General features: G+C 54.5%; 9 protein-coding genes across 9 annotated transcripts; 5 read left to right on the top strand and 4 right to left on the bottom strand.

The window, feature by feature from the left end:
- Window positions 1-27: 27 nt before the first annotated feature.
- G647_03012 (uncharacterized protein) lies at window positions 28-1,104 on the top strand (the record flags this gene model as incomplete). Its single annotated transcript, XM_008727358.1, has 1 exon — window positions 28-1,104. The coding sequence occupies one exon, from the start codon at window positions 28-30 to the stop codon at window positions 1,102-1,104; it is 1,077 nt and encodes a 358-aa protein (XP_008725580.1).
- Window positions 1,105-2,758: 1,654 nt separating this feature from the next.
- G647_03011 (uncharacterized protein) lies at window positions 2,759-4,567 on the top strand (the record flags this gene model as incomplete). Its single annotated transcript, XM_008727357.1, has 2 exons — window positions 2,759-3,014; window positions 3,081-4,567. The coding sequence occupies 2 exons, from the start codon at window positions 2,759-2,761 to the stop codon at window positions 4,565-4,567; spliced, it is 1,743 nt and encodes a 580-aa protein (XP_008725579.1).
- A 3,237-nt stretch (window positions 4,568-7,804) lies between these two features.
- G647_03010 (uncharacterized protein) lies at window positions 7,805-10,177 on the bottom strand (the record flags this gene model as incomplete). Its single annotated transcript, XM_008727356.1, has 1 exon — window positions 7,805-10,177. One exon carries the CDS (start codon window positions 10,175-10,177, stop codon window positions 7,805-7,807), a length of 2,373 nt encoding a protein of 790 aa, XP_008725578.1.
- Window positions 10,178-11,249: 1,072 nt separating this feature from the next.
- G647_03009 (uncharacterized protein) lies at window positions 11,250-11,717 on the top strand (the record flags this gene model as incomplete). The annotated part of the gene is made up of 1 exon (XM_008727355.1): window positions 11,250-11,717. One exon carries the CDS (start codon window positions 11,250-11,252, stop codon window positions 11,715-11,717), a length of 468 nt encoding a protein of 155 aa, XP_008725577.1.
- Window positions 11,718-12,731: 1,014 nt separating this feature from the next.
- Window positions 12,732-13,496, bottom strand: G647_03008 (uncharacterized protein; the record flags this gene model as incomplete). The annotated part of the gene is made up of 1 exon (XM_008727354.1): window positions 12,732-13,496. One exon carries the CDS (start codon window positions 13,494-13,496, stop codon window positions 12,732-12,734), a length of 765 nt encoding a protein of 254 aa, XP_008725576.1.
- Window positions 13,497-14,455: 959 nt separating this feature from the next.
- On the bottom strand, window positions 14,456-16,282 carry G647_03007 (uncharacterized protein; the record flags this gene model as incomplete). Its single annotated transcript, XM_008727353.1, has 1 exon — window positions 14,456-16,282. The coding sequence occupies one exon, from the start codon at window positions 16,280-16,282 to the stop codon at window positions 14,456-14,458; it is 1,827 nt and encodes a 608-aa protein (XP_008725575.1).
- A 4,080-nt stretch (window positions 16,283-20,362) lies between these two features.
- Window positions 20,363-21,454, bottom strand: G647_03006 (uncharacterized protein; the record flags this gene model as incomplete). The annotated part of the gene is made up of 3 exons (XM_008727352.1): window positions 20,363-20,667; window positions 20,752-20,869; window positions 20,927-21,454. The coding sequence occupies 3 exons, from the start codon at window positions 21,452-21,454 to the stop codon at window positions 20,363-20,365; spliced, it is 951 nt and encodes a 316-aa protein (XP_008725574.1).
- Window positions 21,455-23,780: 2,326 nt separating this feature from the next.
- Window positions 23,781-25,987, top strand: G647_03005 (uncharacterized protein; the record flags this gene model as incomplete). Its single annotated transcript, XM_008727351.1, has 4 exons — window positions 23,781-24,515; window positions 24,576-24,843; window positions 25,017-25,809; window positions 25,864-25,987. 4 exons carry the CDS (start codon window positions 23,781-23,783, stop codon window positions 25,985-25,987), a joined length of 1,920 nt encoding a protein of 639 aa, XP_008725573.1.
- A 20-nt stretch (window positions 25,988-26,007) lies between these two features.
- G647_03004 (uncharacterized protein) lies at window positions 26,008-27,385 on the top strand (the record flags this gene model as incomplete). The annotated part of the gene is made up of 2 exons (XM_008727350.1): window positions 26,008-26,854; window positions 26,973-27,385. 2 exons carry the CDS (start codon window positions 26,008-26,010, stop codon window positions 27,383-27,385), a joined length of 1,260 nt encoding a protein of 419 aa, XP_008725572.1.
- Window positions 27,386-27,788: the final 403 nt, after the last annotated feature.

The raw sequence follows: 27,788 nt of genomic DNA, 5'->3' as shown, positions 1-27,788 counted from the left end.
GCACACTACTGGTACGTGACGCACAGGATGGCGGATTTGGAAGACCACGGAGATCCACAAGAGCAGGCCACAGGCACATCCTCGTCGCCAAAATTACCCGCCCCTCCTGAGCCGGAGAACGACAAAGGAATCATTCCCCCGATCAAGAGCCCGCTGCTGGAAGGCCTAGATGACATCACACCCGAGAACGTGGACATCTTCAACCTCGAGGCTGTTTCTGCCCTGAAACTACTGTGCCGCAGTATCGACACGCTCGTTCAACTGACGGGCGATGTGCCACCCACGCCTCCAGCACGTAGTCGGGGTGGTTCGCCAGCCCGCAGCCTCTCCAGACTGCGTGAGTCCATGACAGCAGACGCGTATGCTCTAACCCCGAAGAAAGAGAATGTCGGATTACAGCCGCTGGGATCGACGCCTCGCCACGAGCACATCGACGGAGTGCCTTTTGTGAAGACGCCGATAGGGTCGCCGGAGGCGCACGAGCACGAGCCGACGTCGGCAGCCAACATCGTCGGAGCGGGCGCCCAGCCGCTGTACGTCCAACACGGCGCGCTGGCCCGAAAATTCTACTCAAAACGCCCTCCCCCGATCTCTACCGAAGACTACCTTATGCGCATGCACAAGTACTGTCCTATGTCAACCGCGGTGTACTTGGCAGCTTCGCTCTACATCACGCGTCTGGCCATTCAAGAGAAGGTCTTGCCTGTCACACCGCGCAATGTGCACCGTCTGCTCTTGGCCTGTCTGCGAGTCGCCATGAAGGCGCTCGAGGACCTGTCATGGCCCCACGCCCGCTTTAGTAAAGTGGGTGGCGTGTCTGAGGGCGAGTTGGGCCGACTGGAGATCACCTTCTGCTACCTCATGGACTTCAGTTTGAAGGTCGACTCGGCCATGTTGCAGAGCGAAGCCGAAAGCCTGTGTCGACAGAATCGCTACGATTCGGTGATTTTCGATTCTCCGATCAGTCGCTTCGATCTCCTTCTGCCGGACGACGCCGCCGACAGGCGGTCCAGGGGTGCTGAGAAGCGGAAGGCCAGCAGCACTTTGCCCAGTAGGCCCGTGGTTCAAGTCAGTGGTGGCATCGAGGTCATGGGACAGTCATGAAAGACGCGCAGGGAAGTTGTCGGCAGGGTTATGCAGGTCGGGAACTGTACGATTTATGAGGCGATCCACGAGGCCACCTGGGATGGATTTGGACAGGATAGCAACCTCCTTGGTGCAAAGGGTGGAAAATGCCACTGCGTCAAATGAGGGTGGACAGCTTGACAAGCACGTTGGAAATTGAATTGCGTCTAATGCCGCAAATACTCGAATACAAGGACATGCAACTGCATCTTCTCCAGCAAGACTCATTTCCGGGTTGATTAGGTCTTACCGTGGGACATGTGCGCCATCGTGGCCAGTCCCGGTGGCTGCTGCGTCTAGATCTTACAGTACGTGCTCGTTGAGTAACCTGAAGGGGCAAACTGCCGAATCAAGAACCCATCCATCACAAGTCGCGCATGAGTGGAGCAGGAGAATGAATCTCGATGCCGAGGCGCTGCAGCAATCTGTCCGGCATCAGACCGGCAGCAGGGAGCGCGACCACCAGATCCATCACATTGGAAATCCAGCTTCACGGTTCGTGGTATCGGCATGCAACAGGACGTGATTTGTGAGAGGAAAACCCGTCGACACCCGGGACTCAAACGCGAATGCCATACTCTTGATATCGCCAGCATGTTCAAATACAGTATTACCTGTATGTAAAAGTCCGATGTGCAGAATGTGAAAGGTATTAATCCCCCTCCCGCTGCTTGGCTTGGCATTCGCACATTGTCGGCGTCCAGACCGAAAATGGCACACAGGGAAAATGCTCTACCGCGGCCACTTTGCCAAATGCCGATCGAAAAGCCCCGAGCAAGACGACGATCCTGAAGCAACCCGAGAAGAATCTTGATTGGCAACAAGACACCACAAGACTTTGCGGTCCTATCAAGCGCTTCCACCCCTGACAGTGTACCACTTGTATTTTCTCCTCCCGGCAGTCCTCGATCCTGATGAGTTTTAGATCCGGATTTTGGATCTCGTGCGATGCTACCTCACCACAAATCCTGTGGAGTAACGCTCGTCGGCTATTGACCAACAGCTCCTGCTCCCTTTGCCTCCACCAATGCGCTCCATGGTGCGTATGGGAACACAATGCGGAATCACCATCGCGCATTCTGTCTCGTCTCATTGGATCGCAGCCGCAGCATGGGGAGGGAGACTGATGTCGAAAATTGCGACGGTGGAGACTGCAAACTCGGTCATCGTTTGCCCGCGTGACTCTCGACCTCCCTCGAACGAACTAATGTCCTTCTGAGTGATACTGTTCCCACTTCCGTCTGTTTCTTCGAAGAAGGTAATTCCTGCACCTCTTGCACCTGCTCAAGGGCCATCCCCGATCCCCACGACCAGCGTCGTGATTACCCCGGACTTGATCGGCATTCGCTGTCTCGCGGGACCCCGCAGACTAAAACCGTGAAGGCAATATAAAGGAGGAGCTGGCCGGACGATCGGCGGGGTGATTGAATCTTCTTACTCGAAGCTCATCCGTCTGTCGGGGCTTCAATTCTGATTGCCAGGAGGCCGGGGAGAGAGGCAAGGCGCCTTGATTCACCTAGACACGTGCCGCATTCACCACCACATGATCGTTACAGGGGATTTATTTCCAAGCAAAGCAAAATCAACTGAAGACCTCGATCCCACAGCCAGGCTCCGGCCAACACTCGCAACCATGTCTGAAAAGGTGGTCGAGGAGAATGTCAGCTCGCCTGAAATTTCCGGAGCCGCACCCGAGCACCACGACAATATGGGCCGGCGGAAGAGTCTCGAGAACGTCATCCTCAACGCGCAAAGAGCGACCGAGAAAGAACACAAGATGAGCTTGTGGCAGGGTATCAAGCTCTACCCCAAGGCCGTCGGCTGGAGTATCCTCATCTCGACGTGCATCTGTATGGAAGGGTACGATCTCTGCTTGTTGAGCAATTTCTGTAAGTGCCGCTTCACCAGACATTCGATACTATTAAGCACTCGCATACTGACTTCCCTCATCCCAGATGCCTTCCCCCAGTTCCGCAGGAAGTACGGCGAGCAACTCCCCGATGGCAGCTACCAGATCCCGGCGCCCTGGCAAGCCGGCCTCAGTAACGGCGCCAACGTCGGTGAAATCATCGGTCTCTTCATCAACGGCATTGTTTCGGAGCGTTTCGGTTACCGCTACACGGTCATGGTCTGTCTTACGCTGATCATCATCTTCACGGCCGTCTTCTTCACGGCCCAGAACGTGGAAACCTTGCAGGTGGCCGAGATTCTGTGCGGGATTCCCTGGGGAGTCTTCCAGACCTTGACCATCACGTACGCGTCGGAAGTGTGCCCGGTCGCCCTCCGCGGCTATCTCACCACGTACGTGAATTTCTGCTGGGGTCTCGGCCAGGTCGTGGGCATCGGCGTCATCAAGTCGATGCTCCCGCGCGACGACCAGTGGTCGTACCGCATCCCGTACGCGCTCCAGTGGATGTGGCCCGTCCCGCTGCTGGTGGGGATCTTCCTCGCCCCGGAATCGCCGTGGTGGCTCGTGCGCAAGGGCCGGATCCAGGATGCGAAGAAGGCGCTCCTGCGCTTGACGTCGCTGAACCGCGAGACCGACTTTGACGCCGACGAGACGATCGCCATGATGGTGCACACGACGGCGCTGGAGGAGAAGATCACCCGCGGCGCCACGTACTGGGACTGTTTCAAGGGGACGGACCTGCGGCGGACCGAGATCGTGTGCATGGTCTGGGCGATCCAGAACCTGTCCGGCAACTCCTTCTCCGGCTACTCGACCTACTTTCTCGAGCAGGCCGGCCTGGCGACCAGCAAGTCGTACGACTTCGCGCTCGGCCAGTACGGCATCAACATGGGGGGCGTGTTCGGCGCGTGGTTCCTCATGACGCTCGGCGTGGGCCGGCGATCGCTGTACCTGTACGGCCTGTGCGGGCTGTGCATCATGCTCTTCATCATGGGCTTCCTGGGCCTGGTGCCGGACGCGCACCGCGACTCGGCCGCCTTGGCGACCGGCTCCATCATGCTCGTGTGGGCGCTGTGCTACCAACTCACCGTGGGCACCGTGTGCTACTCGCTCGTGGCCGAGCTGTCGACGCGCCGCCTGCAGATCAAGACGGTCGTGCTGGGCCGCAACCTGTACAACGTCGTCGGCATCATCTGCTCGGTGCTGACGCCGTACATGCTCAACCCGGGCGAGTGGGACTGGGGCAACTACGCCGGCTTCTTCTGGGCGGCCATCTGCTTCTGCTGCATCATCTACACGTACTTCCGCCTCCCGGAGCCGGCGGGCCGCAGTTTCGCCGAGCTGGACCTGCTGTTCGAGCGCGGCGTGAGTGCGCGCAAGTTCGCCACCACAAAGGTCGACGTCTTTGACGCCACGGTCGTGCATGAGACGGTCGAGGGCACGGGCACGTTGAAGAACTACGAGGAGAAGAGGACCGGTGTGTTGCATCCGCGAGCTGGAGAGGAGGACATGCCGCCGAGGCAGTTTGTTTGAAAGTTAAGTAACTGAACCGAGTGGACTGAATTGAAGTGAATGAACAGCTTAGACTGATGTTCTGACCTTATATGGACTGGATTGTACCTGACTAAAGTCAATCAACGGCTTGGAACCATGTTCTGATTCTATGTGAACTGGACTGAGTGTACTGAACCGAAGCGAAAGCTGTTTTCGCCGGGCAAAGTAGACTGAACCGGGAAGACACTAATCTGAAGGTCATGAACAGCTCAAAGCGACGTTCTGCACCTTACACGAACTGTACTGCACTGAATTCGAGTAAATAATGGATGGAAGATTTTCATAACCCCACGTCTTTCTGACTCTGAATAAACTGGATTCAGCCAGACTGCACTGCCTTGAATTCAAGGACACGAAAGGTTCAAACCCCATGATGTTTCCGACTCTGAATAACAACTGGATTCAGCCAGACTGCACTGCCTTGAATTCAAGGACATGAAAGATTCAAACCCCACGTCTTTCTCACTCTGAATGAATGGGACCGTACTCGATTGCACTGCACTTCACTGCACTGAGCTCAAGTACACAAAAGAGCGACTCAAAGCCCGCTTGTGGTCGGACCTCGACCGGACACGACGGACTAGGTCGACTCGACCGAAGTAAACAAACAATGTAATTACATACATATATATACACACATTCTGGGTCCCAAACCGGATATGCATGATAGAAGCCCCGTTCGTCTAAACTCAAATTAACTCAACTGCTCTCAACGGAACGAATCGCAACTCACCGACACAGTGGAGTGACCGAACCTGTGTACCTGATACTCGGAACCCAGTGTCAACGAGGGAGAGGCCCACAGCCTCAGAGCCTCTGGAAGAGAATCCGAGCACTTTACTATGGTGTACCCTTGAAGTCGTCTATCGAAACATGCTACAGTACGTGGTTCCCCGCCGCTTCACACGGCCAATACGAGTACTACCATAGCATGTTTCTCATGTGGATGGATGGTCGTCAATAGGTTAGTACTGGGTAAGTTGCATGCGGTGTGCGAAAGAGAGTGCCGCCGCTTGCAGCTTGCAACTTGTATTGGGTCGAGGGTGTGTTTCATTAGACGCTAGACGACTTCATGGGTCCACCATACAGGATGCTGAAATTATCGATCTCCAAGCTTATATGCTTGGTATGAACTCCAAGGGGACGCTGCCGCCGTACATACTGGAGCACCCAATGTAAAGGGCATGATGAAGTTGGGAAGTTGTGGTTTGGCAAGGCTGCCTTTTCCGCTGGACGGGTACGGAGTACATTTTGTAGCAGAGAAGAAACCTGGCGCTCTGGTACTCCGATCGGTGGAACTTGAGCGCAAGGCTGCGTTTCTCTCCTTTCTGTTTTACCTTTTGCTTTCGATAATTAGTGCATAGAGAACATGATAGAGAACACACACCGCCCAGCTGCAGACATCACAGCCCAGTACCTTCACCAGCTCCAGGGCTAAGACCTGCCTTGACTTTTGAAGGCTTCTTCGGATGGCTGGGACGGCACGAAAAGGATCGTGATCTCGAAGTGACAGGTCTCGCTCTCCACCCACTACAGCTGTGATAGCTGTGGGGAAGAGTATGGCGTTATGGCCCTTGGTCGATCCCTTGCGCACCGTTCCTTTGAGATGTAGGGGAGTTGAGTGTGACGGAGCAGTGTCTGCCGCCGTAGAGAGGTATACCCGTTGGCCATGAAGCCTTTAATACCCTAATTAGTTCACCAGCAAGAGGACTGAACTGGATCGAACTGAACAAAGCCTATCGTAAATCTGAACTACGCCCCACCTGTACGCCAAGTGTGCCGCTTCCGATTTTCCTTTTCGATACAAAGACTCTACTGCACAGCGAGCGCAATGGCCCATCGACTTTGGATTGCCTAGCTAGGTACAAATCCAAAGTAAAGCAAAGCGAAGCGAGGCGAGACAAGGCGGTCCCTTACTCATCACACACAAGCCCACTCACTATTGTACATGGATGAGAAATGATGCTGAGCAAGGCGAGTTCCACGCCGACTTGGTACAACCTGCCCGAGAATCTGATCGAAATGCTCTGGGACTTCGCGACGCATGTACAGCGCTGTAGTTCGACGATACGCGGTATGTGGATGCGAATGCGAATGCGAATGCGAGGACGACCGGTCAGTCATTAGCTGTGAGCGATATACAGAGAAGATGCTACTATCAGGAATAGCCACTATAGCTTACCAAGCCTGTCAAGGGGCCGCCATATAACTCTCACGCTCCCCGCATGAGAGTGTCATGACCAAAGGTTCAGATACCTGAGGTATATAAGCTAAGCAGTCTAAGAACCAGACATGAATTGCCATGATTCTCAGTCTTTTCAGGCAATCCCCCAGGGGCTGTGGACCTCTTTCCTGACAGAGAGTCTCCCCCTTCGCTCATGCTTCGAGTCCTGTCTGGCCTAGAGGTCTAGAGACACCGAATACTTCTGATACCCTCGACTATTACTCTCTGCCTATCGCCTTGGGCTGTTCCCAACGGCTACAATACTAGTTGTGTAGTCTGTGAGTTTCTAGATGCGAGAAGCTAGAAGCTAGATGGTAGATGGTAGATGGTCGATGGTAGATGGTCGATGGTCGATGGTAGATGGTAGATGGTCGATGGTAGATGGTCGATGGTAGATGGTAGATGGTAGATGGTAACTACTAGACGCGAATCAGAGGCCAGATACAACATATCAAGGTCCGTGTACCTACCATTAGTCATTAACTACCAAGTAGTTAAAAAACAATGCTGTGATTGTAGTGGTGGCAGAAGGCACTGAGTGAACCTACCGCTTGAGGTTACCCGGGCGACAGGTGGTGTCTCCATCTATAGCTCCAGTAGCTAGGAGCTGTATTCTAGACATACAATCAATCATACATTCATCAGACTGGATAGACATCCAAATGGTGCACTTCTAGCAGTGATTGCCTGATTGCTCAGTCCGATTAAGAGCGTGAGTCGTGACGGGGCTTTGACGGATAGATGGATTGATCGATTCATTCATTCGTACTCCGTACTGACCCTCAAAAGCCTGCAGTATACTGTATACTCCGTACAATGGTACTAATGTCAACACGCCAATGTACACCTTACTGTCCCTATGCTGGCTGACTATGTAGCTGGCTAGCTACAGTACTGTACAGCTAAGGTTCAGACTCAGACTCAGACTCAAGTCCAGACTCAGTTTTAGACTCAGACTCGAACCTGGCACCTCCGAAGATTTGAAAACAATCTCAGTAGTGGCTCCTACTGCTCCCATAGCTAGTATTGTTGTTGTGCACCGGTTTCCTTCGTACGCCCAGAGGCCTTCCGCCTGACACACCCCCAGGCCTACCGTCAGGCACAACCCCCGGCACAGCTGGAGACCCAGACGTAAGACTCTGGGTAAAAAACCCGTCATCCTCATATACACCATTGCGACCATATCCATGTCCATACCCGTATCCATTGCCGTAGTCGTAGTGCGGGCCGCCGCTGAACCCGGGCGACGGTGTCGGTAGGGCTGTCTGGATCGGTAAAGGAGACTTTTCTGATACTAGTCCTGGTCGCCCGCCCGATCCCTGTCTTAGTTCATAGACGGCCTCTTGCTCTTGGTCTTGCTCCTGCCCGGGGATCCGACCGTACATAGGACCACCTGCGGCGGCCCAGACATTCTGCGCACTTGGCGCCCGCCCGTTAGACGGCCTGAATGGAACCTCGTCGAGTGGTGCGCGCTGACTGCCTTCTTCTTCCTCTTCGTCTTCTCCGGCACTTCCCGTCTTCATGTGGCAAGACTCGTCAGGCCGGCCCATCTTGATGATCAGCTCGTGAGGCCGTTCGCCACGCTCGACCCAGCACCACGTTTCCTTCAGCTGATCGTCTAGATGCTGCTTCTTCTTCTTCTTCTTCTTCTGCTTCTTCTTCGCCTTCTTGCTGCTCATCTCCTTGCTCGCGCTATTGCTATTTTTGGGCAATTCCCGGCTCAGTCGTCCGTCAAAGTCGTCTTGCTGGTGGTACTTCTCGATGATATCCGCAATGTTACTTTGGCGGAGGAGACTTGCCGCGCCGAGGAGGCCTACGGGTTCTTCCGCCAGGATGCTCGGATGGTAGTGTAGGTAGAAGATGAGGTAGCCGGTCGAGGCGAGCAGGATGGCGAGGATGACGAGCATGGCGATCGCCACGGGTGGCACGACATGTAACCGGTTCTGAGGCACGGCCAATGTACCCGTGATGGCGACCGGTTGGGACAGCTCCGGGTAGAAGTAAGTCAGGGCCAGCATCGTGTAGATTGCAGGGTAGATGCGGTTGGTGGCGTTGATGAGAGATTCGGCGCTGTACGACTGGCCGAGAGCCTCGATGCGGCGCACAATCAGCTCGGCGAGTCGGAGCGGAGCGTTCGTGTTGCCCGCGCTGGAGGTTGCAGGGTTGAATGTCTGGACGGTCATGACGCCCTGTTCGAATTGTTGGGCCGGGATGCCTAGGTCCTGGACGTTGTAGCTTGAAGCGTTGAACTTGGGCGTCTCGACGACCCGACCAGAGAAAGCGCTGTTGGTCGTCACGACGGTGAGGGTGCCGGGTGCGGACCAGTAGGTCGGGATACAGGAGACGAGGATAGAATTCGAGAGATCACCCGTGGTGGACACAGCGCCGTAGAAGAACCCGATGCGCGAGTTGCCGGCTGCGTCGGGGCATTTACTCGTCAATATGGCCTCGAGAAAGTCGTCGCCGTCGGTACTCGCTGGGATGCTGCCTTCGATATCGCAGCCACGGTCTGTGGTGGAAAAGCTGACGGTGACGAAACTGTCGGTCTCATCCACCACGTTGAGGTTGGACGATGACATTGGCACCTCTGTGCAGTCCATAGTCAGGCGTGACGCGTTCGTGGGCGCCGAGATCGTGAAGTTCGTCCCAGGCTGCGTCGGCGTGATCCGACTAAAGGCGAAATCGCCGTCAGTGCCACGCGGCAGCGGCGACTCGTTGATCCACGAGGCTGACACGGCGTCCATGAGGGCGCCATAATCGGCATTCCCGAGAGGTGCACTGGTGTCGAAGGCCGACAAGACGTTGATCGTGGCCTCCTTGGGGAGAAGTTCCTCGCGGGCTGCGAACAGACGCGCCGTCAGGGGCACAAGGCCCAGCGCTTCGACAAACGACAGCACGAGGCAGATGCTGAGGAAGTAGTGCTTGTTCTTCCATGCCTTCCCGCAGGCCACGATCGCAAAGTAGGATCGATAGTCAAGATAGACCGACTTGCGGGCTTTCACGGGGCGGTCGCGGCTGGTGCGGGCCAGCTCAATGTATGGGGTCTCGACGACCAGCGCTGCTACCACGGCATCGCGAAACAACTTGTACAAGCCGATGATGAGGACTGGGAGCGTTGTCCACAGCAGGCCCTGACCCCATCTCAAGGCACCTGGAAAGCTGGAGATATCCAACGATCGTTCTCCGAAGCCGACTTCGACGAAGCCGGTTCGCTGTCTCGACAAGGCAAACAGGGTGCCTATACCAATGATCAAGGCCACCTCGGCGAGCAAAAGGAGAGGCACACACCAGAGCCGCAGAGTGATGGATCGCCATCTCTTTCTCCTGTCAGGGCTGGGGAGCTCTGGAGTGTCGCCGAACCGCATTGCCAAAGTAACATTCACCCAGAAACCAAAAAGGGAAATTCAGACAAATCGACAATCCATCAAGTGTGCGATTGTGCCGTGACCTCACTTTCCGGGAGGAAGAAAGTCCACCACAGGGCTGAGCTTGAGGGATCAAGGAGTCCATCATGCGCGATTATATGCACATTCTTGAGCCAGACATTGGGGGCGGCTGTGCGTGTTCTCGTCAAGATGCCCAGCAGGATGCCCAGACAACGACGTCCGGGCGGGGAGACTTGATTCGAGCCTCGACGGCGCGAACACGAGCAGAGCCTCGTGTTCGAGGCGAACTGGCCCGCGATTTCCTGGGCAGCCTTACCCAACTGGCCGGTGACCAGGAAGACTGATTGGATAACCTCGACATTCGATTTGCTCGACCGGTTCACATAATGCTCGGCAAAGGCAATTCCACAGCCCAAGCAGTAGAGCTGAGGCTGGACCTGAGCCCACATTACAGTCGCCTGCTCGCGCTTTTCCTTTCAGCCCAGTTTGCTACAGCACTCTGAGAGTCCTGGTGAGCGTTCTGTGGGCCATTCTGCCATCACTGGATTGCGAATATATCACTCATACTCGGATACTTATCAACTTGTCCGGCAGGCAGCATGAAGCCGTGCATCACTGCCGCCGCCATCTTGCTTGCGGGGGTCAACCTCCCATGGGCAGCATACGGACAGTCGATCGTTCAATCCGAGATCAGCCTGCCCCCAGAATCATGCCTGTCCCCAGTCACCATGAGCAGCTGCGGCGCCTTCCATGAGAAGCTCGTCAGTTGTGGCGAGGCGAGCAACACGCTGGCAGCCATTAGCTGCTATTGTCCACAAAGTGTACTGGACATACTAGCCGGGTAAGCCAGTCCAGTCCAGTCCGGTCCTCCAGGATGCTTGAATGGCTACTGAACAGAGTACTTAAAAGGTGCCGACAAGAGTGGTGGAACTGCTGGCGTACAACAGCCGTCGACCAGCTCTTCCTCGGCAGCGAGGGCATGTTCGCCGCATGGTCGACGGCATGCGAGGACGCGGACGCATGGGACGTGCTCAACTACTCGCCAACCACCATGTCGATCACGACGCCACTCCTGGTGGAGCAGGACTTCTGCGACGACATCGCAAGAGACTGCAACCAACTGACCGTGTCGACCAGCTCGTGCGAGACCGAGTTCAGCGTGACGACGGGCGACGCCTTTCAGAGCTGTATGTGTAACGCCGACATGCTCTACCTGGCATCTCGGTGCGACATTGATGGGAGTGTCAGCTGCTTGCTTCAGACGCCAGTATCCACCATGCTCTACTCGTACATGACGTGTCGTAATGTTCAGGCCGTCACGACAAGCATGCGCACTTCATCGCCAACGACGTCAACCCCGACGGTGATCAGCACGTATAGTCCGGCTGCGCCGTCCCCAACATCATCTGGTGGAACGGTGGTCCCGTCGGCGTCCAGCGAAGGAAGAGGTGTGCCTCTTGCAGGGGATCATCCCGCGAAATTGGCACTCATAGTAGCGATTGCCGTGCTGGCGACGTGAGCAGCAATGCGTGTCGAGAAGGTGGAATACTGTTCAGTCATTTCCAGAGAACAGGGAATGCTGTTCGGCCATCTCTAGAGAACCAGTTGATTGCGCACTCTGTTTGAGGTTGCCTTCATGTGCAACAAGCCAATACCCCGAACGGTGGTCAAGGTACTGGCAGAGCAGACTGGATCGAGTGACGGTCCTCGAGCTTACTGGTTCCTGAACTGTTGTAGAGTAATGTGAATCCCATCTTCCGCAAGTTGTAGCAGACTGGACCTGGAGTGTGTGGTGCACCTTCCCGCTGTTGCCGGCATCGTCCTGCCTCAAGATGGAGGGACGGTGCCATTAATTCCTCTGCCCAGCATCCGAGGCATTTCCTACCCGTTCAATGGCATTGATAGGCTTTGAACTGCAGCACAGCCTTTGTCTTCTTTGCAAGGAAGTCGACCAGGACCTTTTCATCGAACCACTACGGAAATCAACGATATCATATGGGATAAGTGCATGAAACATACATTGATCGATGAAATCTCGAAAGGTATCCGCAGCGTGACGATATGAGCATGCAGATGAAGCTGCTGAACAGGGAGACGTGCCACACTTCCGACTTCAGTTCATGCCTGCCCCAAGGTCTCAATGTTCTGTTCTTAGAGGTGAGCGATAAGGCCGAGGGGTGCGGGCTATCGTTTTCTTCAGCATTCTCTTCAACGACGTGTCCAGTCCGTTCCAGCACAGACTCTCGCTACCGATAGCGCATAATGTCAAGCAGTTGCAACGGGCGAAGCCACAACGTTGACCGTCAAGTTCCAAGTATCAACTGCGCTCTGCCAGGGTTGAGGAGGAAATGAATGACAAAACTAAAGCACTAAAGGAGGATAAGCATATCAAAGGTGGATGGCTGCTTACCTTGTCTTAAACCTGGACCATGCCTATCAGGCCAACAGTCCGAGGTCAGTCCATTCAATCATTTACCGTGGGGCTTTCACACCAAGAGAGTCACAAGCAGAACGAGTCATTCCAGTCAACAATTTACTGGGTGACTTTCACACCGAGAGCCTCACAAGCCCGTATCCAATAAGCAATTCTCCTGTCGTCCATGGCAGTGTTCACACAGCCAGCAATGAAGGCAGATGCCCAGTTGTTCTGACCTCCCGCCTGAACCTGCCTCTTCTGCGCATCGGTACAGTGCTGGTTGTAATACCATGCCGCAGCTGCAAACGAGTATTGATCAGGCTGCACCAGAGCGAGCGTCGCATCCAAATCAGCTGGTGTTGTTCCCACGCCAATATTTGCTCTTAACTCCGGAACGGACTGCGCGTATTCACGTACGAAGGTAGGAGACATCATGTACCGTGTCCCTTGGCCCGGGTTCCCAGGACTAGGGAAATTGTTGTGATTATAGTTGAAGTCACCAGACTCGTACGCCATCCAAGACAGTAGCGCGGCTTGTTCTTCTGCAGTTGTGATTTGATACTTTGCGAAGCCGTTGACTATTGCTTGAACGACAGAGGGTGACGAAATAACACATTCATTGGGGAAAGGTGCTCCGGCGCAGGTGTTCGATGTAGGTGCAATGTGGAGTAGCTGTTGGACTGGATCAGGCCCTGTAGCACCCGTGTTAGCGCGGGGATAGATGATGCGGTTGAATGCGTCAGAGGTATTAAACAGTAAGCGATCTGCCTCTGGCGCATGACCGGGCTGCGTGATATTAGTTACAGTATGACGGCTTAACGATGAGATGGCGGCACCAGAGGCGGCTACCGCAAGTGCCAAAACCCGGATGATATGCTTCATATCGACTTGACTCGTTTCGGGGGCGTAATGTGTTAGAAAGTATGTCAGTGTTTCTGATCGGTAAGATCGAATGCCTGCGTCGGTGGACTCGTTCAAGATTCTGATCTGGAGGCGCGCATGCCAAGCTGGCCACGAGCTATTATGGCCAACGGACGGGCGAGTAACAAAGAGCAACGTCTGAAAGAATGAAGGGTCAAGATAACGAGCTTTGAAGACAGACAATGCGGTTGCCCTGAAACAAGGGCCGAACAGATTACAAAGCGATGCGGCATCCAAAGTTTGGTGCACTGGAGGTTCCTTTCTGGCGGTCTTGTTGAGAGGTAGCCGCATCCGGCCGCATTCTGTGGTTGAGATAGCCTTGGAGTTTCGTAGACATTCGCATCCTGTCGTTGAGATAGCCTTTGTGGTTTCGTAGCGAGGGCCGGGTGGAAACGCGACGGCAGATGATATACATCCCAACAAGGTTGAGTAGCTGCATTGGCTACGAGCACGGAGTAATTAGCTGTGAAAAACGTGGGCCTTGGGAAAGCCGAGAACCGCAATTGAGGACAAACGACTTTTTGAGGCTGACAGAATGCGAAGGCGACGCTAACTTAACAGTGGTAAATAAGCCAACGCGTCGGCCAACGCGTCTTGGTCCTGGCCAATCAGAGCGTGAGTTACCATGGCGTCAAGGTCAGATGCGGTCAGATGTCATCCTTCTTCCTGCGTTGTACATGGCGAAGAGACGAGACATACACGAACAGATCTGGAAACAAAACTCAGAACATGTTTTGTACTCAGGTATCTAGGAAAATCCATGCGCTTTTTCATCTCCTGCTCAACGTCCATATGGGTATCATTATATCCGTCACGTTATGTCCAGTCATTTGGTGCCATCAACATCCAGGTGCCGTAACGCCAGCGCCTCCGGAAGCCATATTACATATGGAGAATTCGACTGATCGGTCCTTCCACCGTCACTCGTCGTACTCAGCTTCGGCATCGAGGTCAGAGTCGGGCTCAGCATCCTCGTCACCCGAAGTCTTTTCGGTGTTGGACAAGATGCCCCTCCCCTTGACCTCGATGCTCTCGTGCTCGTCGTCGTCGCGTGTACCGTCGTCTTCCTGCGGAATGTCGCTGTTGTCCTTCTCCGAATCTTCCTCGTTCTCCCGGGCCTCTTCCTCCATGACGAATCTCTTGCTCCTTCGCTGACCCTTTACTCCGCGACTAGTGCCAGCCGGCTCAAACCCCAGCAGCCAGAACTCACCCTTCTTCTTGCCCTCGAAGACCAATCCCTCGTTGACGGCCCACTGTTTGAGACCGTCATCCATGGCTTCATCCTCACTCTTGGCACCATCCCGCTCAAAGTGTCGTCCAACATGTTCCATCCTCTCATCCCATCCTTTTGAGTCCTTGCCGTCGACGAACTTCTGGCCGCAGAAGCCGCACTTGGTCTTGTGTGGGGCCTTGCGCCGATCAACCCAGCAACGAGTGCGGATGATATCGAGCTGCCTCTCGAAGCTGTCTTTCTCTCTCTTGGACACGCCATCTTCGCCCCTTCGGGTGCCGGACCACGGGGCGTGCATGCGTCTGCAATGCTGCGTGAAGAGGTCTTTACGGTTGAAGTCGTTGAACCCCTTCTGGTGGTCTGCGCAGGCGTCCATGTCACACCGGTAGTAGCCGAGCTGCAGGTGTTGGGAGGACACATGGCGCTTCCACTCGTTTTTATTGGCGAATGTGGCGCAGCAGCCGAAGTGGTGGAAGGCGCACGGAAAGCTCTTCGAGTCCGAGTCGGTCTTCTTGGTGACGGGGGGTTTCTTCTTGGACTTGGCACGCGAATTGCTGTTGTGGAAAGCTTCTCGGGCGTGCGAGGTTTTGGTAATGCGAGCTTTGGGATCGAGTGTTGACCTTGGCCGTCGCGGCTCACGCAACGAGTGGCGTTTGAGGGTGCTGCTGCGCAAAGCCTTCGCTTTGGGGTTGAACTCGGAATCGCTGTCGCTCTCGACAGCAGCGGAATCTTCTTCTTCATCTTTTATCGTCTCGTCATCGCCTGCGCCACGATCAGTTCCAGAGTCAGGAGGACTGACCACCTGTTCTGTAATTGCGAGCTCCTCGGGGAGGTTGATCCTGGGCTGGAAAGCATCTCTCTCATCCATGGGCACATCTTCGTGCTCTGGTTCAGGGTCGGGCGTGACTTGAAGGTGTCTCATGCTTGGCACAGTGTGCTGGGAAAGTACGGGCAGGGGGGGACGGACAGGCATCAATGACGAAGTGGGATGCCAAGCTGGCGCTGTGACTTGGGGAGTGGCCATGGGCGTGTTATATACTCCCTGGCTGGTGTAAGTGAAGGCATGATCCTGTGGGTTGCGGGCTACGTCCGGACTAAGAGCATAGTCGCTGATGGACGAGTCTGTGTTGCTGGACAGCGTGAAGCCCAAAGGATCGGTGGGAGAATAATGCCGCAGGTGGCGGTACTGGTCAGGATCGTGCTCAGGGTCGAACAAGCCACGTTGCGGAAGGGTAGTATTCGAGTTCATGCGCAAGAAAAGGGGGTTGAAGCCGTGAGCGTCAACATCATACGAGGTGCAGGGACGCCGACTGTCCAAAGCTTTCGTGAACGGGGTGCTTGGGTATGTGTTGTAAGTCGGCGATAAGTGCAGATATGGGTCAATGTAGGCCACATCCGCATGGTTGTACCAGGACGCAGAGAGAGTCTCGTGTTGCTCGAGTTGCTCGAGATATCCGGGGGAGTAGTCGGGGCCTTCGCTCCCGACCAGGTCGTGGTACTGTGGGTGGGTATGCATGGCGCACGCTGCCAGACACTGGGAAGTATTCCAACAGAGGCTCCCAGGTGTACTGGATGAGGAGTACAGCACAGATTTCACTGGAGCTACAACTCACAGTGCTTGTGGTCGAAATGGATATGGACAAAGTGACGAGTTGCTGGTGCTGAGCACAGGAGCACAAGGTACGGGGTATATCAATCCACGGCAGCTGAGTGGGTCACCACGCTGCCCGCTCAGTTGATCGATCAAAGTTCCAAGCTGCTATCAAGCGAGCAGAAAGGGGCCAGGGCCCGCGTCCCAGGCTCGGAGCGAAGATTGGCATGAATTGACAGCAGCATGGCGACGAGGTAGGGAGGGAGCATATCCGATGGTGGGCCGGCACGCTGTCACTGGGCGAGCAGAGCCGCATCACCGCTCAAAACGGGCACTCAGATTCTTGGGCCGAAGCCCTTGGACGGGAACAGGCTAGCCTGCTGCCTCGCCCGGGGACGATCCAGACCGCTTCGGGCGCTAGAGTTTCTCGAAGGCGAAATCTTCGCTTGTGAATGGGCGATATGCCAGGGCAGGGCACGATGTGGCACGCCTGTGATTGGCGCGCACCAAACCGGTGTATACTGGCCGGGCGCCCTAACGCCTGGTTTGCCTTTCTGTGGCTCCATTGCTTGGTGTGCTGGCCGCAGACTCGAGGCAGCGCCAGGGCGCAGGAAGTTATTCATGCTTCATAGCCACCTGGATCCCCCCTCATAAAGAGGCGCCCGTATCTCTCTGACTCCTGCTTTTCGCATGGCAGTCCGCCTCAGCCCCTTGCATGACATTGGGGGTGGTCGCGGCCCGCAGACCGCACGAACGACCAACGAAACCACCTTGATATGACCGCTGCGCTCATGGTTGGGCAGACTCGTCATGCCACACGCTCGCAGTTCTCGTCCCCGAGCTCGCTTAGCTCGGGGTTGCCAGTTTTCGGCTCGAGGTTCAGTACCTCGTCCGGTTCAAGTAATCGCTTTATGGATCTAGACGTTGCGAGCAGGGGAGTCGTGCTCAATCGAGCAGGAGGGAAATGAGGAGGGCATAGTCAAGTGACGTGCATGCGACTCGCTAGGTCCAGAGACAACGCCAAAGAAAGGTTTAGCTCTTCTCGTACTCGGAGCCAAAAGTCCAGAAGAGATGGGCTTGAGATGGACCCGGTGTTCGGGTTCAGAACCTCGCTGAGTCGGCAAAAGTTGGCGTCCAGGAGAGCGCGAGTCGGGGGACCGTTAGCGCAGATTGCCTGCGACTGGGACATGGGATGAAAAGAGCAGCGGTCGAGGCTCGTCACGAAAACGTCAGGACACCCCAGTGCGGTGGATGCAGGGGTGGACTAAGAATAAGTGACAACACGAAATGGCGCAAACCCGTGCATAGTGGCGCCTCTCAAGCTGGTTTCATAGCGTTTGATGTTGACGCTCTGCTCAACGTGTCGGGGTCGGACGTGCTTTGCAGAATTGAGACAGCGCGCTCGTTTGGAGATGGGGAGAACTACGCTATCGGATAGGACTCTTTAGCCCCCAACGTGGAATGGGAAGGCCGACGCAAGCGAGGCGACTAGAGATTTGACAGGCAAACAGAAGGCAGCGAACAGGCACACCTCCCGATAGCCCCAATGTTGTTGAGTCGCCGGGCAGCGAGTGACGAAGATTTGTGGCCGCAACGTCTTATCGCCGAGTCGAATGTGCAAAGAGCAAGCAGGGATCCGGGGACGGCCAGAAGCACTTCAAAGGGGGCTGGAAGTGGTGGACGCAGCGGAAAGCCGATGCAGCCGCTGACTACCCAGAACACAGAAACGAGGCCGATCGGCGTTGAATCACGGCGAGCAAAACTTGTATAGTCGATCTAGAACCAAAGTCAGAACTGACCTGAGCCGTACCCACAGCGCCTGCGATGACTTGTTAACGCAAGGCATGGCCATCACCCTGGATCATGGCAAGCCCGGATAATCGTCTCTACTGAGAGCAAATCTGACGCGCTGGCAGAAAGCAGCAAGACGGGAGGAGTGACAAACCGTTTCTCGCTAACGCCGCCGCCCACGAGACAAATTCATGATATGGCCCACAAGTGCTCGAATACGGAGATGGCTTGGAGGTCGGACACGAAGTGGAGGTGGCAACCACTTCCAGAAGTGCAGTTCAACTGAAAAGAGATGGAGTGCATGAGAGGTACCCAGTCCAGAGTACAAAGAACTCCATTTGTGGATCGGTATGACAGCCTGGAGAAGGCGCCACAAAGCTGGTGGTCAGTCTTGTAGGCGGGGTTCCCGCGTGTTGTTGCCTGGTGGGGAACCTGCACTGGGTGCTGTTGACGCCTGGACTGGTCCGCGGATACGGAAAGGATCGAGGGTGCGTCGAAGGGACGAAGTTCAGGTCGAGCGCTGTGAAAACGCTACCCAGTACGGAGTACTCGTATGTAGTCGCCGAAAATTCATCGCCCGCACGGTGCATCGCGCTGCTGAGAGAAGACAATAATTTCTTCAGCCAGTGGTCCGATGCTCCAAACTCGGAGAACGAGAGTCAGAGCACAAGCATGAGCCAAAGCAGGTTGGGTGCATGTGCACACCCACCCAGTACCGTGTAAAGTCCAAGGGAAAGAGGCTAACTTGACTGATAGTTAGTTGACTTGGCTAGCTGGCTTCGGGCTCGGAAGGCGCCTCGTGCCCCCCAGAATCCATTTGCTGTCCCCCCAGAGTCTAAATCGTTGGAAGTTACCGGCATGGCACATCACCCGCAAGCCAAACCTTGGGCCTCCGGAACTGCTGGAGTGCTGGCGTGGCGTGACTTTGGCGTGAATTAGGCCTGCTCTTGCTGGTGATAAGTTCGGCCGCGGTGATCATCACCAAAGCGATACGAGATATGCTCTGCATTGCCCAGCGGAGCCAATCTTGCGCAGGGCACAAGGCTACACACTCTCTCGTGTTTTGCTGTCGGTGGCTGATAGTGTGTCTCTAATCTACACCGTACGAGGTATTGTTCTGTGGGGCTCGTCGCTTCAAACGGCGATTGCTCGACATGCCCGTACTTCGTAGCGTCTTCACAGTTACTCGTACTGGGTCCGTCGCTAGGGACGCTCCTATCTCGGATAAGACTAAGAGAAACCCGGATCGCAGTGACAGCCTGGCGCACGATGATACTGCCTCCAGCGCCGCTTCTTCGGATGCCGCCCCCCGATCTGCTGCTCGGAAGATGCATGGTTAGTTCGTTGCCTTTTCTGATCGCCTGGTCATCGTGCAGTTTGCCTTTCCACCAAGTTATGCCAGTTATGGCCGCATTCGTCAATGAACTTGCTGTGGTTAACAATGATTGCCTCCAAGGCACAATTCACCCAGGATCGACCACACCGCCACCTATCCCTTTCTTTCGCTTTCCGTCGCTTGCAGGGAAAGTCACTGAGGGTGTGAACGCATCCCCAGTCGTGACTATCTTCTTAGCCTGGAATTTCGCGTCCCTCAGCAACCCTGTCCCTTGTCCCAGCTTCTAGTGGCTGGCTAAGCCAAATCCTTTTTGCTTCCCGACGCCTTTTGTCCGAATTTGGATGTTGTAGGATCGCTCTTTAACTAAGTTCAGATCTCGATGGCCACGTGGTACCCAACTGGAGTGGGCGCGCCCAAGTCCTTCTCCTCCAAGCCCCGTGTCCCAGCGACTCCTCATCCCCCTTGGACTATTACGGTTAACATCTGGCACCTCATTGCTCGCGAAATGCCAGCTGAGCGCGTCCGCATGAAAGATGGGCGAGGAGGCCCTGGTGCCACTCGGTCTGCGTTGAGCTGCTCATCATCTTTCATATATCGAGCGTCCTAGCGCAATTAGGAATTTACGTCAAGCCCCCGAGTCTAGAACACACAAGGACAAGGACATTGTCAATCCCACCCTCGGCGCGCCGGATCAAGTTGATGGCAGTCGTCTGGATTTTTGCTCAGCTACTCCGCGCTTGCGGCCTGGTCCTCTGCTTCTTCGTCTCAATCCGTCCGCTGGCATTTCCCATTTGGCTGCTGCTCGCAGTGTGATTCGCTTTTCCACAGCCGATTCGGTGTTTGCGGCGACTGCTCACATCGAACTCTAGTGCTCAAGATCATCGTGAAATTTCGCGTACTCTAACTCTGATCCCTCCATCGTCATACCACTCGTAGTCCCCATCTACTGGCCCGTGCCGCTCAATCACCGTCAGTTCATCCCCTGGTCTCAGCACTTCGACTTCCGATTCTTCTTCCTCGTAAGATTGGGTTCTCGAGTGCTGACGCCGGCTCATCTGGGAACGAGCTTCGTGGTGCTGCGGCTGACCAAAGTCACCTTCACTCATGTATCCCAGGGACGATGCGGGCGCAGGTGGTGGGCTGGGTGCGTACACGGCCGAGTGGCCATCCTCTTGGCTGTCGTCTGCATCACAGGGTCAGGTCTTCCTATGTGTCGGAAAAAATGGGAACATAATCACCCTCGTAACTTTGACTTGCGTGCCTGTACCCACTCCGACCGCGCTGAGTAGCCCTCGGTGCAGAGTGTATGTTCTCTTCGTGACGTCCACGATGCCCGCGATGAGCTCCGTCCAATTCTCGTCGATGCCAGCCAGCGTCAGTGTGGACTGGTATTACAGTCTGTTTGCTCCATGGTGGAGATGGCCCACGTTGAGGTGAATAACCTCTATGTTGATTATTCTGGTTATGCCCAGCAATGGAGCTGGGATGATTCGCAGGTGGGTTGCCAATATGTGGAATCCCCATGAAGGGATCCGAGTACTGTCTTCGAATAATCCTCTGACCAGCAATTGGTCCTCTTGAACGGGACCGTGTTGTCCCGAGCGCCTCGTGCTCAAACCTTCTATCTCGAGTTCGTCTGCCGCTGTAACTTCCACGATCACGATGGGTATTCTCTCCAAGAGGTGAGAGTCGTAGTCTGCGAGTTTGTCTGACCATTTCGATACCCGGAGTTTCCGATCGCCGATACCTTCGTCGCTCGGTGCGACGTGACGTTGGTTCCGGGCTGGACGACTCGGATTCCGAGTATGATGCTGAGCTGTGACGCGCGTATCTGTTGTCGATGCTCCGATGGTGGCGCCTCGATTGTGCTTTGCTCCGTGATCGATGTATATCTGATTGAGTGGGTCGTCGACGAAATTGGTGCCGTCTTGACCTGGATTCTTGGTAGCCGTCGGAACTGCTGGTGTCATCGCTCTCCGTAGCTTCTGCCCTGCATTTGAGGCAGATCGTCTTGGCTGGAATCTGCCCAGGTGGGATAGGATGCTTGTAATGGTATCGTGCAGATCTATAGCGTCCACATATTTCACACTTGTATCTCGTCTCCGCTTGTGTTGGTGGCGGAGCAGGAAAATTAGCCGCACTGGCGTAAGGACCATGAGGTTGCCCTTGCGGAGGGATTGAACCCGGAAGCGGACCTATTGGTGGCATTTGAAACTGCGTTTGTTGAAGTGGGAAGCCCATTGGCGGTGGGAAAATATTCGGTGGCTGAGTCGCCATCGGATGGGGTGGAAACAGAAGCATGCCTGGCGGAAGATGTGCTGGAATGAACTGGCTCAGTGGCTGCAGAGCAATTGGTTGATTGTTGTTGACATCTTTCAGGTCTGGCTGGTTCAGACCTTGCGAGGGAGAAGGGAGATACATGTTGACAGGTTGAGGTTGGGTCTGAGATGTGGGAGCCATCGGGGCGGTTGGCTGGGGTGTTTGGGCCAGAGGAGGATTGGAGGCACTTGGTATAGGCAGCGTAGATTGGCCCTTAGCCTCAGCGGCAGCTACGTGGTGATTTTGAAGTGAATCCCTAAGAGAAGAAAAGAGTGAGCGGGCGCTTCCGACCTTTGGAAGCAGTGCCCGAGAAAGACGCTGCCTCGTTGAGGCCGACTCTGACTTGTTCCTGACGAAATACGGTCGCCCGTCAGGACCGCGTTCAATCCAGGTTGAACGTGGACTCATGATTGCGGGTTGGGTTGGGGCTCGGTTGCAGGAATAGAGGAAATGGTTCGCAAGTGAATACAAAGTGCGCACTTACCGTGGAGGAGGTCTGTTGTCGTCCGGCCAGCCAAAATAAGCGTCATACGAAGGATAATAGATGCGCGGGTTCCCTGGAGGATAGTTGTACGGTGCTTGCCACATGATGCTGCTGGTGACAGTGAGGTGTAAATGAGAGAACAGGGACCGAGGGAGACTGCCGACCTGATGAGAAAGGTCGATAAATGGCACTCTTTACGGCAGGGAGTTGCCCAACACACGATATCAGATCATCGAAAATCACAGCACATCTGCTCTGAAAGTAGCTACTATCTTGCCGCTTGTCGATGGACGTCAATCTCATCAGCTAGTCAACCCTGATGCGCCTGTCAAAATGAAACGGGTCCGGGAGAATTTGGCCACTATCATTTTCACTCGACCGCCAAAGGAGCTGTAGTCGGTTCTTTCACCTCAGGGTTGAGAGCGAAGGGTCACTATCAGGCAACCCTCCTCTATGAGATTGACCCTTTTCACCGAGTGGTATACCCTATCCTCCTCTTTCAGTGGTTGTGACGGATTCATACTGAGCACGTTTGCTCTGCCAGTGAATTGAAGCCTGATATTGTTAGAGGAGATTTGCATGGTGCTCGACTTTGGCAGAGGGCAATCTTCTGCTTCGGGACAATTACTGTAATTAAGTCCCGATCATCTGTAGCGGGAAGTATGGTCTGCTCTAGAATCAATATGTCTAACGTTGATGAATGTCTCGAGCATGCATTTTCTGGATGCTACAAATTCTTCTTTGTCGAATGTCGTCGTCCTCAAACCAGCAGCGTCCGAAAGTGGGGCTCGTGGTTGCTTGGCGTCTCATTGGTTGGTGTGGTGGTTTGGTGGTGCCTGGAATGACGTAACGGAACAGCCGCTAATCAATTAGGCACGAGAGCAACCGAAATCGTCCTGTTGGTCTTGATTCTCCCGTATCTCGTCAGCCTGCAATGGACGCGATTCAGTTCTTTCGTTGCAATGGATCATTTCTTCCTGCTCTTGTACCTTTGCTGTATCCCTTTAACCAGGAAGAAGATAACCCGAACCCACTTCGATCGCTAGATGCAAGCAGCAATGTAGGGTCCGAACACCATCGCACATCCCGCGTGGCCGCCTCTACAACCCAAACCCTGAAAATGGCAAGGCACATCGGTCTTGGCAATAAACGCAGGTGGTAGGGACCGCCCGGACATCTTTCGCATCGTATTGAGGAATGTGGCAAAGCCTGATAGGCTGATACTGGTTGTAGCTGAGACGGTGGGCAACACATCTTTCCTAGCCCGCCCGTCTTGAGGCTCTGTCTGGGGCCCGGCGCTCCTCTTTTTCCACTTGCAAATGCTGTTCCTACGACTGGACCAGTGTATTCAGAAATGGCCGATTCAGTTGTAGCCATGCATTCAGGACACTTGTTTTGAATGAAACATAGCATACCTCTTGCAGCAGCTTGCTCCCGCATCCCCACTTTGTCTCCCGAGCGACACAGCCTGACAACCTTGACCATCTCCGTAGATGGCTCCTGACACCAGAACTCACGGCGACTATACCGTAGGATGGGTTTGTGCTCTGCCGAAGGAGCAGACTGCGGCGACTGCCATGTTGGACGAGAGACATGGAAACTTGCCCAAGCCTCCACATGACAGCAACACCTACACCTTAGGTTCTATCGGCCAACACAACGTCGTGATAGCGCGCCTACCTAAAGGCAAGTATGGCACAAACTCTGCGGCGAATGTGGCGACCATCATGATTGGTACCCTTCCATGCATCAAGATTGGCTTGATGGTTGGAATCGGCGGTGGTATCCCACCCAAAGTCCGGCTAGGTGATGTCGTGGTCAGCACACCTGTGGGACAGTTCCCCGGCGTAGTCCAGTGGGACATGGGCAAGGCGAAAGTGGGCGGCAAGTTCGAAAGAACCGGGGCGCTAAATAATCCGCCCAATGCTTTGCTGTCGGCTTTGGGGGCGCTTGAAACGGAACATGACTTGTCGGGCTCAAGAATCCCTGAATACTTTGACGAGCTGAAACAGAAATACCCCAAAGCGGCCAAGAAGTATTTAAGATCCGATGCAATCCAGGATATATTGTTCAGAGCAGATTATGATCACGTCAGTGAAGCAGGTGTTGAAGTTGATGCTGCTGTAGATAACAATGATGGCCATGTGGAAGAGAAGGCCGAGGACGATGTTGAGGCCAGCGACGACGATGAAGAGGAGACGTGTCAAATGTGTGTCAAGACCAAGATTGTGAGAAGGAAGAGTCGAGACAAGCGCGTGCATTACGGCCTGGTCGCATCCGGCAACTAGGTCATCAAGGATGCAGCTTTTCGGGACAGACTGAACAACGACCTGGATGGCAATGTTCTCTGCGTTGAGATAGAGGCGGCCGGGTTGATGAACAACTTCCCTTGCTTGGTGATTCGGGGCATATGTGACTACTGCGACTCACACAAGAATAAGGCCTGGCAAGAACACGCAGCAGCCGTAGCGGCGGCGTTCGCTAAAGAACTTCTGGGGTTTGTACAGGCAAGTGATGTCGAAGGAGAGCGTCCGGTCAACGACGTCCTCAACGACGGTCACTGACTCTCGCCCTAGAGACACATATGCGGAGGTGGTGAAATATAGTTGGCGGCAGTCAAGCGAGATCTACGACGTGTCCACGAGTCAGTCGAAGACGGATTCGTGCGAACGAAGAACAATCCAAGCGATCTCCTTGGAGGTATGACTGCCATCTGACTCGAAGTCAAGCGTATGCTTACCCGCCGGCAGCAAACGAACTCGCAAAGCAACAGACCCTTCTCAACTGGCTCAGTCCGCTCGTCTTTGCATCTCGGCAGCATGACTATATCTCCAGGTGTGAGCCAGGGACTGGCCATTGGCTATTCGAGTCGACAGAATATCACGAATGGCTAGCAAGAAGCATGCGGACACTATTCTGCCCAGGAATCCCTGGGGCTGGGAAGGCGATGCAAACCTCGATTTTGGTTCATGACCTTGCCAGCAAGTTCAATGACCACAATGGAGTTGGCATCGCGTACATCTATTGCAATTTCCAGCGGCAACAAGACCAAAAGGTGGATTATCTACTAGCGAATATCGTCAAGCAGCTGGCTCAGAGCCAGAATCCGTTCCCGAGCAGTGTGCAAGCGTTGTACGAGCGACACCGAGAAAGAAGCACGCGCCCCTTACTCGACGAACTGTCAGCGACTCTTCATTCGGTCAGCAGTTCCTATTCCAAAGTCTTCGTTGTCATCGACGCACTCGACGAATGCGATGACACCGATGGCAGTCGCACGAAACTGTTGGATCATCTGTTCAGCGCACAAAGCCAGCTCGGACTGAACCTTTTCGCAACTTCGAGGTCCATCTCAGCCATCAACAAGAGGTTTGAAGGAAGTCTATGGAAAGAAATCCGCCCTAGCCATGAAGATATTTTTACTTTCCTGGATAGGCGCATGCGTCAGCTGCCAGATTTTGTGATAGGAGACATGGATCTTTGGAACGAGATCAAGACGGAGATAGCGTTGGCAATCGAAGGGATGTAAGTGCCTCACCTTGTGGGCCTTAGGCGTCCATACTGGGCTCATCCCCCTAGAGTTCTCCTCGCACAGCTCTATATTGACTCCCTCGTCGGCAAGAGGTCACCAGCAGCCCTGCGAGCAGCACTGAAAGTCTGCGAAAGGCCTCTGCAGTGTCGCCCGATGGGTCGAGTGCGCTAGACGAAGCGTACAAAAAAGCCATGGAACGAATTCAACGTCAGAGAGGCGACCTGCCTCGAGACGCCGTGCTGATCCTCGCCTGGGTCGTCCACGCCCGGAGGCAGATAACGGTCCCGGAGCTTCAGGAGGCCCTTGCAGTTGAAATTGACAAATCTGCGCTGGATGAGGACAATATTCCGACTGTTGATCACATAACCAGGGCATGTGCCCCGTTGATTGCGGTCGATACGGAGAGCAACATTGTCCGACTGGTCCACTATACGACCCAGAAATACTTGGAACGCACCCGAGATATTTGGTTCCAGAATGCACAAATCGACATCACAAGGATTTGCATCACATATCTCTCGTTCTCAGCGTTCGAGAGCGGCTTCTGCATCTCAGAAGCCAAGTTTTGGGATACAGTGGAGACAAACAAGCTCTACGATTATGCAGCTCAAAATTGGGGACATCATGCCCATGAGCCCTTTGCCCTGAGCTGGGAAGCCCTAGAGGTAGTCGACTTTCTCGAGCGTGAGGGAATACTACAGGCTTGTAGTCAAGCACTAATGGTCCCTAAGTATCAGCATTTGCGCTATGCAAGCCAAATGGTTCCGAGACAGATGACAGCTCTACACCTGGCAGGCTACTTCGGCCTTCATGATGTGGCGGTGACCCTGCTTGCACGAGGGCATGATCCGAATATTGAAGAAGAAGACGATACAATGGTGAAGTTGCTGCTGGATAACGGTGCTCAGCCAAACTTCCAAGATAACAATAGTCATCTAACGGAGTTTCCACTGCTGTGGGCTGCGAAAACTGGACACAAAGAGGTGGCCAGGTTGTTACTTGAGGCAGGCGCGGACCCGAGCGCAAAAGATAGCTTTGGTGACGACGCAATCTCACTGGCTGCGAAGGTCGGATTCTCATGGAGTTGGGAGACCGGATGGGGGGCTGTTGTTTCGTTGCTCCTTTCCTTCGATCAAATCGATGCTGATAGGAAAAGATGGAGACGGTCGCACACCACTTTCATACGCGGCCCAAAGAGGATACCAGAATGTCATGGAGGTGTTGCTTGCGTCTGGGAAGGTCGACGCCGACTCCAGGGATATCGATGGACGAACGCCGCTATCCTATGCTTTTGACAACAAGGTTGCCCGGGTTCTGCTGGCTTCCAGCAGAGTCAATGTCGACTCAAGAGACGAGGTCGGCAGGACACCGCTGTGGCATGCTGTCGATGATGAGCGCCTTGACGTGGTGCAGCTACTACTTGCGTATGGCGCCGATCGCGAGTCGAAGGACAACTTTGGCCAGATACCACTCATGAAAGCCAAAGAGGGACTGGAGGCTTACAAAAAGGGAAACAAGTGGCCCGATGACTTACGAAAATCCCAGAGAGTCCTCAGCCTGCTGGTATAGCCGCAGGTACCTCCCACATAAAGTGCCAGATCTTCCTCAGATCAATGAGATTGGCAGATTCATCTGCCTGTGAAAGCAACAACAGAGCAAAATGAGAGAGAAGTGAAGTGGAGAGTGAGCAAAGACTGATGAAGAGGTTGCTGTTATCCAGGAATCCGCTCACAGTATCCACCCTCCCCAGCTCATTGGAACGTGCCAAGTGGACTCCTCAGCCAATCATGGTGGTCCCTGCTCGTCAAGCTTCGCCGATTGGCGGAGGAGTCTTTGGTGAAGCTGTCGAGAGTCGAGGCTGGTTACGAAAAGCCCACCAAGCCTGACGCGCAATCGAAGTAACCGACACTCGCACTCTCAATCAAGTGGTAAACGTATGTGCCCTTGGCCGAAAATGCGTATTACTTGAAGC

This window comes from Cladophialophora carrionii, assembly GCF_000365165.1.
Source record: "Cladophialophora carrionii CBS 160.54 unplaced genomic scaffold supercont1.2, whole genome shotgun sequence".
NCBI lineage: Eukaryota > Fungi > Ascomycota > Eurotiomycetes > Chaetothyriales > Herpotrichiellaceae > Cladophialophora > Cladophialophora carrionii.
Note: the sequence above shows the minus strand (reverse complement) of the source record. Positions and strands in the feature narration are given on the sequence as shown.